The sequence below is a fragment of the Microtus oregoni genome, unplaced genomic scaffold (genome assembly GCF_018167655.1).
Source record: "Microtus oregoni isolate MIOR12 unplaced genomic scaffold, Mior012 000035F_ref0000213, whole genome shotgun sequence".
Classification (NCBI taxonomy): domain Eukaryota; kingdom Metazoa; phylum Chordata; class Mammalia; order Rodentia; family Cricetidae; genus Microtus; species Microtus oregoni.
This window is the reverse complement of record NW_024543094.1, coordinates 23,275,585-23,285,546: the sequence shown is the minus strand read 5'-3', so window position 1 is coordinate 23,285,546 and position 9,962 is coordinate 23,275,585. Positions and strand designations below refer to the sequence as shown.

General features: G+C 44.4%; 1 protein-coding gene across 1 annotated transcript; it reads right to left on the bottom strand.

The window, feature by feature from the left end:
* Positions 1 to 1,294: 1,294 nt before the first annotated feature.
* Positions 1,295 to 9,521, bottom strand: Vim (vimentin). The gene is made up of 9 exons (XM_041630879.1): positions 8,863 to 9,521; positions 8,247 to 8,307; positions 5,199 to 5,294; positions 4,948 to 5,109; positions 4,470 to 4,595; positions 3,730 to 3,950; positions 3,270 to 3,313; positions 2,385 to 2,470; positions 1,295 to 1,646 (listed from the first exon to the last, which is right to left on the bottom strand). The coding sequence occupies exons 1-9, from the start codon at positions 9,423 to 9,425 to the stop codon at positions 1,605 to 1,607; spliced, it is 1,401 nt and encodes a 466-aa protein (XP_041486813.1). The 5' UTR covers positions 9,426 to 9,521; the 3' UTR covers positions 1,295 to 1,604.
* Between the last annotated feature and the right edge of the window lie 441 nt (positions 9,522 to 9,962).

Here is a 9,962-nt window from a genome sequence, read left to right as displayed (position 1 = left end):
TGTAGTTGATGCCAGACTTGAACTCAGGATGTAGTAGAAGCTGTCCTTGAACTCCTGATCCTCCAGCCTCCACCTTCCAAGTGCTGGGATTGCAGGTGTGCACTCCCATCTGGCAGCTAATCTGTGTCTCACTAGAGGAGGGTGTGACTCTGTATCTCAGGCATTGCATGAAGTTTTAATTCACATACTGGGGTTTCTGCTGCTCGTGTGCAACACATGCTAAAATATATCTTTACTTTTTTCATTTTAGGAGGCTTACTTGTCAATATTGAAATCCTACTTGGACCCAAATCCAGCTTAACTGATTTTTTAAGAGAGCTGTCGACATTTTTGCTCACATTAACTTATACAGGTGTTCTTCTATGTGCAGTAGGGTTGCATTTTGTTATGCCCTTCATATAGCCCAAACATAAAGAGCAGAAAGTGTCTTGAAGAAAACAAGCTTTCTTCACATCCTAAATTAGCAGCATAGAGTGCTGGTTGTCTCCCCTTGTGGTTGTGTGGCTGTGGAGGGGCCATAGCTACATGTCCTGTGTCACCATGACTGTTGGCTGGGAAGAGACCATACTGCAAAGTACAGCTTCTACTGAATGCCCCTCATTCTGACATACTATGGAGTCAACAGCTGTAAGTTGAGCCATCACAGACTGGGAGCCTTTTACCTAGCATCTGTTTCATTTTATTGTGTGCATGGCATATGTGTTCAGATATGTGTGTATGTATGTGAGTGCACATGTGTAGATGGGGACCAGAGGTCTCATACTCTACTTTTGGGAAGAGTCTCTCACTGAACCTGGAGCTCACAAATTGTCTTAATCGATTGTCTGCAAGCCCCAGGGATCCTTTGTCCACCCTCCCCACCCCTACCTTCTGCAAGCATGCTGGAATTGGATGCACACCATCATGTTCTGCTTTTTACATGGGTTCCAGGAGTCTAAACTCAGGTCCTCACAATTCTGCAGCAAGAATTTTACCAAATGAGCCATTTCCTAAGCACTATATAGTATCTATGAATCAATTTTAAGTTATGTGTGTGTGTGTACATGTGCATACATGTGTACATTCACTACAAACTGAACCCAGGGCCTGTGCACGTGAGCACACCTTTACCACTAAGTCATACACCCATCCCAAAATTGAAGTAATCACTCTTTTAAAAGGCTAACTTGAAAACTGTATTGCAAGCATAAATAGATTGAGTTTATAACTTGAAAACTAAGTATGATTTCAGTAAATTAGCCAATAGGACTGAAGAGATTTGTTTAGGTATTATAAAAAAAAACACATCAAAAGAGTATTTCTGAAGATTTATTGAAGCAGTAACAAGTTGGTCAGGTATTTACTGGGAAAAAAAGCAGTTTTAAGGATATTCAAAAATACTTTAAAAAGTATTCTAGCACAAGATTTCTTCGTAAACTAGATTGTGTTGTAAACCTCTAAATCTTTAGGGTGTCAGTTGTTAGAAACTGGGGCTGATGTCTATCTCCAATCTATCTTGCGCTCCTGGAAAACTGCAGCAAAAGGCACTTGGAAGCTGTTTCCTGAAGATGCGAATTCCTGTCTTCTTGCTGGTGCTGCGCTGCGGCACGGAGTGCGTGCAGGTTTTACTCAAGGTCATCGTGATGCTGAGAGGTTTCATTGATCACCTGCTCAAAAAAGAAGTAAGTCAAGAAGTAAGTAAGACACGGCCCTAAAGAGACAGCATTTACTGAGCAGGCGGGGGACTATGCTGACTCTTCATAGCAGGGTTCTAAGGAGATGCATAGGCAAGATTTTCTCCTGCAAGTAATAGAATTATCCAGCGAAAGGTTCTGACACACAAAAGGATAGTTGAAAACTGCGTTTAGGAAATTTGCTGTAGCAATCCTAGGCAGAAAGCTCAAAAGCAACAAAACATATTAAAATGTATTAAATAAAATGCTTTTTATATTTTCTTGCGAAGTTGAGCTTTCATAATTATATTTAATTGTAACCATTTCTTTCCTAGCATAAAGAGGTAAAAAGACAAAAATTGACCATATGCAAGTCCTTGTACTATGTCACTGAGAGAGAAGTGTTTGTCCAATGTCTAAGCATCCCTGATATTCACTGATGTCATTAGGTAAAGCCCTTTAATGCAGTTCATCTAGAAAGTACCTTACGGGTGGCTTACTCTCATTTCAAATTACAAACTTTAGAGTGCAGGAAGATTACTGCCATGTCTAAGGACCAAACAATCAGGGCTTATTCTTCCAGTGGGCCTGGGGACCTCTCAAGGTAGCTGCCTGCATCTTGTGTATATGCATGCTGACTAGAGGATCAATACATATTTGAAATGGCCCTGTGTTTATAAATTATCCTTTTATTTTTTTCTCTTTCTCATATTGTATCTAAAAGGTACCAACCTGTCCATCTCTGGTTTCAACCGTCTTAATCAGGAGGGTTCTTTTTGAGTGGGTGTCCACCAGAGGGAGAGACTCCAGATTAGTTTCTGAATTAAAAAAAAAAGTAAAAATGTATTTTTTTAAAAAAATAGCCATTTTATCCAAAGCATTATGACTTTATATTTGCAGTTGTTTAAAGTACTACCTGTACATAATTTTACTAAGCATTATCTGTTTGAATACATAGTACTTAAGGCCTCCTTCACTCAGACTAAGACAGTAGTTCACTGTGTAAACCATAGGAGGGAGCAATCTGGGATCTACAGTTAACTTAGTGTGGGTTTGAAAGTTAGGGGATTAGGCCAGGAGTATAGCTCAGTGAGAAAGCACCTGCCTAGCTCGAGGCCCTGGGTTTGGTCTTCAACAGTAATGTAAACTATAATTCAAGAGGAAATGGGTCCTGTACTAAATGGTCAAGACTAAAAACATTGACATATAAATAACATTAAATGGCCTGAGCCATTATATGTATTTAGGAATACATAGCTATTCAAACATAGCTATATTTAGGGATACATAGCTAGCTAGCTAAATGGTAGGTAGATATGCATATATATGTGTTTATGTATGTATATACAATGGCAATTAAACAAAGAGAAGCCATGAACTTAAAAGACAGTTGTGTGTGTCAGGGGTGGTACATGGGAGACTTAGAGGCAGGAAAGGGAAGGGGAAATGATGTAGTTATATCATAACCTCAAAAAATTATAAAATGAAATGATATATGCATATATTTATAAAAGGGAAGTCATGGATATTTCATAGAATTTTCTCTGTACAGTATCACTAAAAAGGGGATGCTGTGCTACTGAGTGGTTGGTTGTAACCTTGAAATGACATGCTTACCTCTCAGGTTCAGGGAAGAAAAGTTTGGAAGAGGCAGAGAAATCCTATAAAAAGAGAAGAAACATTTTTATTTTATTTTATTTTAGACAAAGCACTTTGACAAGACGAAACAAGTTTACACACTTCTTGCTTTCATCCTCTAGAAAATCTGTTGCTGTTAGAGATCTGATTCAGAAACATCTACCCATGGTTGGTCCCATCAGTACACTTAAAATACTGCAAGCATTTTCTTCACAGGGAATTATAGAGGGGAAGGTATAGACTTTGGCGTGGTAGTGAGTTCAAATCCTGGCTCTGTTATTGATGAGCTCTGACCACAACAAATTAGTCTCCTTGAACCTCAAGTTCCTTATCTCTAAAAAGTGTAGCTACCTTGAGGAAAAGGTCTCAGGGTTAACTGAGATGGACCTAGAGAGACTTTAACGACTTAATTTCTCTGCAAGCAAGTCGGCTGCTCTACCTGCTCTCCTCGCCTTCCAGCAGCTTCCTGTAGGTGGCAATCTCAATGTCGAGCGCCATCTTAACATTGAGCAGGTCTTGGTATTCACGAAGGTGACGAGCCATCTCTTCCTTCATGTTCTGAATCTCATCCTGCAGGCGGCCAATAGTGTCCTGGTAGTTAGCAGCTTCAAGGGAGAAATTCTCTTCCATCTCACGCATCTGGCGTTCCAGGGATTCATTCTGCAGGAAGGAAGAAGGACTTCTGGTGTGATTTCCCAACTCCAGCTATCCCCAGAACATTTACAAACCACATGCACTAGTCATCTTAATGGAACCAGCACCTGCTAGTTTCCAACAGAGAAGACAAGACCGGAGTCCCACGTTTGTTTTGTTGAGATAAAATTTCTACATGGACAAATTATGGAATACTTACAATACTCCTGCCTTGGTCTCCAGAGTACTGGGGTTACAGGAGTATACTCCTGTGCCCAAGTCTACAATATCTCTTATTACCGTCAGTAACATATGTAAGCTAAGACTTTCGAAATACCCTTTGAATAATTCTTAAAACTGTCTTTATATATAATTGTGTGTATATATATAATGGAGATTATATGTTATATACAATATATTTATATATTTTATGTAGAGCCAAAGAATATAAATTATCAGATACATTTAATTTTTCTATACTGTTAACCTAGTCAACAGAACGGTGCTGAGCTCATCGTCCACTCCTTTTTGCTGCTGGGTACTCACCGTTCCTTTAAGGGCATCCACCTCGCAGGTGAGGGACTGCACCTGTCTCCGGTACTCATTGGACTCCTGCTTTGCCTGGCGCAGAGCGTCATTGTTCCGGTTGGCAGCCTCAGAGAGGTCAGCAAACTGTCAGGAAGAAATCAGAAATGGCGACTGCTCACTCCCAAGACTCTTCACCCTCCTAGGAGAGTCATCTTCGTCTGACTCAGTGTTTCCTAGGACATGTCTAAATGTCTGTTTGGAAAGTCGGGGAGAGAGGAGTGGCCACCGGTGCTGCTGTTGGCAGTGAGGTGTTCTTTGAAGCAGAGTGGAAGACAATGAGTGGGAAGCGAGTCTGCCATATTAAAGGAAGCATCGTGAGCGGCAGAACACGGAAACGACAGAGCTAGCTTCTGGGGAAAATTTGGGGATATTGATGGACTTGGAGGCAGATGTTTGCGAGCAAGAGGCTTTTCTATTGCCCCAGCTCCTTCCATACCTTGGACTTGTACCATTCCTCTGCCTCCTGGAGGTTCTTGGCAGCCACACTTTCATACTGCTGGCGGACATCACGCAGGGCAGCCGTGAGGTCAGGCTTGGAAACATCCACATCAATCTGGACATGCTGTTCCTGAATCTGGGCCTGTAGCTCCTGGATCTCCTGAGGAAATAAGAGTCAGAGAAGGGTCAGGTGTGGACAACGTGGGTGCAACTTGGCCTTGCTCGATCGCTGAAAGTGACGTCACTTACTTCATCATGCAGTTTCTTCAAAAAGGCAATCTCCTCTTGCAAGGATTCCACTTTACGTTCAAGATCAAGACGTGCCAGAGAAGCATTGTCAACATCCTGTTTTAAAAAGAGAAAAGATGGTATGGGGGCACTAGAGTCTATTCTCTATTTTATCTATTTATAGTAATGCTTTTTTCATTTTATGTTATGTATATGGGTGTTTTGTCTATGTGTATGTAAATACACCACGTGTGTAGTACCCATTAAAGCCAGAAGAGGGCTTCGTGTCCCCTGGAACTGGAGTTAAGAGCAACTCAGTGGGTGCCGGGAATGGAACTTCAGGTCCCCTAGAAGAGTAGGGAGTGCCCTTTACCACTGACCCATCTCTACAGACCCTTATCTGTTTGTTTGTTTGTTTGTTTAGTCATTCATTTAAAAACCCATCTGCCTTACTATAGAAAAGGTGCTGAAAATTTCATGGTTCTTGATAAATTTATAAATTATTTAGTGTCACATTCCAATACACATTCTTAGCTATAAAAATGAATTGAAAGTCATTCTGTTGCAATGAAGATAACTAGTAGACAATTTAAAAATAAATACATATGTGTGCACATGACATGGTATGGTGAACTCTACTGAATCCCCATTTCTATGTGTAAAATTTCATTATCAATGTTAAGCCTGAAAAATCAGTGTCACTGCACTTAAGTTTCTTCAAATTTTGTGATGATTGTATTTGATCTGATTCTACTACTCCATGTCTGCCTGAGCACATGTAATATAAGAGTGCAAACTTCAAAAAGAAAAAAATTAAAGTGTGATGTGGGACAAGTGAGGAGATGACTGGCTAGGTGTTAGCAAGCTGGTCTCTCAGAGGATCTGAGCTTGGGTTCCAGCACCCACATCTAGCAGCTTACAAAGGCTTTTAAAGCCAGCTCCAGCAGATCAGATGCCCTCTTCTGGTCTCGTGTTACCTGCACAAATGTGGTGCACACTCACACAAACATACGCACACAAACATCTCTAAAATACTGAGTTACAAAGATTTAACATATATGCAGACTCTTTTTATTTCCCCTGTGTAAGCCTTCTGATGCTTATCTCTGGGATCCAGAGCAAGTGCTCCGTTATCTGGCATCCAGGTTCCCAGGCTAGACTCACATTAAGTAGCAATTCGTTGATCAAATTCAGGTCACCATGCATTTGCAGAGACAAGCTCATCAGGCAAGAAGGATAAGAAGTGATTTAATCCTGATAGATATTGTTTTTGCCTTCTCTGAATTTTTTGAAATGCCCCCTGTAGGGTATTTCTGTCTTTCTCAGCCATTATTGTTATGAATTCAGTGACGCTGCTGTTTTCGGATGCTAGGGCAAAACACAATTAGACTGTCTGCAGACTCCTTTACAGAGATCTTGCCGGGTGGTGGTGGCGCACTCGAGAGGCAGAGGCAGGAGCATCTCTGTAAGTTCAAGGTCAACCTGGTCTACAAGAGCTAGTTCCAGTACAGGTTCCAAGGTTCCAAAGCTACAGAGAAATCCTGTCTCGAAAAACCAAAAAAAAAAAAAAAAAAAAAAAAAAACGGGCGGGGGGGAGAGAAGACTTTGCAATCTTGCTACTGATAGTTTGATAGTTTGCTTCCCTTGAAGGGAATGTCAGGATCCTTATGGTCCTTCTCTTGCAAACAATTGTATTTATAGCATAGTTTATAGCTTCACAGTTCTAAAATGTTGAGTTATGCTATCATCCTCAAAGAAAATGCAAATTAATAAAAATGAAATAAGAACTTGAGTAGTAGTAGCATTCATTTCTGCCTTCACTAAGTCCTCAAAAAGATATGAATGATGTTGGACTAACCTTTTTTGAAAAAGTCCAATGACATGTACCTTTTATTTAAGTGAATGAATAAGAAACCCAATGCTTTGCATAAAACATTCCTCGGGTGATGACCATGTACCCTCAATGACTAAAATGAGCCACATATTCTTGTACTGCCGCTACGTATCCAAATATCTCTCACTTTCCCAATGCTATCCGAGAGCATGTGTCTGGAGAGCTTTGTAACTGATTCTAATGAGCATTCTCAGGGACAAGACGGTACTGGCCATCTTTCCGCTTTGGCACGCTAAGGAGCCACCTAACTTTGAAACAAAAACAAACAAAAATCACTCAGTAATATAGAACTCCACTCTTCAGGCTAGGATTTATTTGTGGAAGGTGCTAATAAGTCTACAAGCCCATAAAGCAGGGCCTTTCCAAATGTAGAGGATTGTAGCTTTAGGAACTTTGTACACCAGCCACATACTTCACAAGCTCTGGCCGACATTAGATAGGGGATGTTAGCAAATACTTGTGTCCAGTTGGAACTGTGGCTACATCATTACATATTCAATAAGAATGTAGCCTGTTGCAAAGCTGCTCCACGAACACAAAGGATCCTATTATTTCCGTCCAGAGCCACCACATTTACCAGGACGGTCGGTTTCTGCATTCCATAGTGAAGCCCATAGAAACTCTTAATACCCTGCTGCAGCAGGCACAGACGGGGCTTCCTTTCACCCGTGTTAGATTACAAAAATGGTTGTGCAAGGACACTTCGGCTAGCTTTCATGCAGTACCGAACTCCGAAGGAAGAAAGGGAACTTGGCTTAATTCCAGTTAAACTTTCTCATCCTCTGGAGTATTCTACATTTCAAACTTGAGGGTGCAACTGTGCTTTGTGTGACCTTGTGGAAGCTAGCCAACTCGACTTTCACAAACCACAATCTAATCAAACTGTAACCGTTCAAAATCAGAATGCCAATGTGTTTCAAAAAAATGTTTTGGGGGAAGAAAAATCTGGAAACGAAGCAAAAAAAAAAAAAAACCAACCAAGAACAAAAAAACTTCATGTTGTAAGGGCTGGCCTAAACAATGGAGTTTTTCGATGTGTGGACTTTCTTCCACCAGGGCGCTTTACACGCAGTCGTGAAGTTTTGCTTACGCTAAATCCTGGGTGAAGTAACTTTTAGAACTGCCAGTGCTTTGAGAGGGTGGGGCTGCTGTCTGCAAGTGAAATGTCTACAAACCTGTCTGAAGGACTGCAGGGTGCTCTCGGCTTCCTCTCTCTGGAGCATCTCCTCCTGCAATCTGAACCAGTAATGCATTTAGTGGGGTGGAACAGGGAAATCGCCAGGGGAGGGGCGGCCACACCCAACCGCACCCACCGCCAAGCCTCAAGGCCAGAGCAGCTGTGACACCTCCACCCACACCAGCGATGGCGACTTTGTTAAGCACGCAGCCCTCTGCAGGTGTTAGGTGGAGTTGGGGCACAGCCTGAAAAGACGATCACGGCGGCAGCATTTCCCTAGACCTGCAAGAGGAACCCCAGGCCCAGCATCCCAGTTGCCTCTGCCATCTCTTTGTCTCAGATCCTTCACACCCATCCTCCCCTCCTGTCTGATAACTGAAAGCCCACCAGAAGAAGCTAGCAAACTTTTTTAAAGTCCAGAGGAAGAGCTCGAGTGGAGCTCGAAGGGAAATGTTCACTGCAAAGTTTAGGTTCAGGGCGGGGCCGCTTCCTCTGCTGCTATCCTGCAGACAACCACAGCCCCGCCACATCCCCAAGGGCGTGGCAGCCCTCTAACGGAGCCCAGGACTCCCCTCCCTCCCACAGCCCCACTACTCGCGTGGATCAGGCCTTACTTCTCTCGCAGCCGCATGATGTCCTCAGCCAGGTTGTCACGCTCCACCTCGACACGGGCCTTGTCATTGGTGAGCTGGTCCACCTGCCGGCGCAGCTCCCGCATCTCCTCCTCATACAGGTCGCCCAGGCGCGACTTGCCCTGGCCCTTGAGCTGCTCAAGCTCGGCCAGCAGAATTTTGTTCTGCTGCTCCAGGAAGCGCACTTTGTCGATGTAGTTGGCGAAGCGGTCATTCAGCTCCTGCAGTTCCACCTTCTCGTTGGTGCGAGTGTTCTTGAACTCGGTGTTGATGGCGTCTGCCAGCGAGAAGTCCACCGAGTCCTGCAGCAGCCGCACGCCGGGCATGCTGCTCCGCAGGCGCACCGCAGAGGACCTGGTCACATAGGCGCCACCAGGGGATGAGGAATAGAGGCTGCGGCTGGTACTGGGGCGTAGCGAGCTGCCCAGGCTGTAGGTGCGGGTGGACGTGGTCACATAGCTCCGGTTGGAACTCGGTCGGCTCGAAGTGCCGGGGCCACCGAACATCCTGCGGTAGGAGGACGAGGACACGGACCTGGTGGACATGGTTTCGGGGGCGAAGGTGGACTCGGCTGCTGCGGCTGCAAGTGTGGGAGCAAGTTGTCTCTGGGGTCCGAGCAAGAGTGGCAGAGGACCGGACCCCGCCAAGGGCGCTGCTTTTATAACACTGTTAGGAAAGAGGGTCCCCTCCCACTGCCATCCTAGCCGCTGGGCGCGCCAACCAATGGGGACCCGGAGAGAAGTGAGGAAGGCGGGAGGGGGAAGAGGGGGGCAAGAGGGTGTCCCTCGAGTCTTCTTTCAGAGCTGTCGGGATCCCGTTACTTTTTACAGGGCTAGGACTTTCAGGGGCTTTCCACATGATCACCCTAAACTCCCGGCTCCCTAGGTTCTAAGAAAGGAGGGATCGCGGGATGGATGGGGGGAGGGGGGGAACTCCGGAAAGTTGAGCAAAGTGGTCCCTGGCACTGCGCCAAAGGGGTGTGGGACTAGGCGCGCCGGTGGGAGGGGCGCGGTCGCAGAGCTGCGGTCTTCTGGGACTGGGTGGGTGGGGAGACCTGTGAGTGGAGGAGCAGGAAGAGCGAG

Excerpts from the sequence above, each read along its gene's own strand:
- Vim (XM_041630879.1), bottom strand. The coding sequence starts at position 9,425 with ATGTCCACCAGGTCCGTGTCCTCGTCCTCCTACCGCAGGATGTTCGGT. Across the intron at positions 5,295-8,246 it reads CCCTGCAGTCCTTCAGACAG|GATGTTGACAATGCTTCTCT; the intron begins GTTTGTAGACAT and ends TTTTTAAAACAG. Across the intron at positions 3,951-4,469 it reads TGGATGCCCTTAAAGGAACG|AATGAATCCCTGGAACGCCA; the intron begins GTGAGTACCCAG and ends TCCTTCCTGCAG.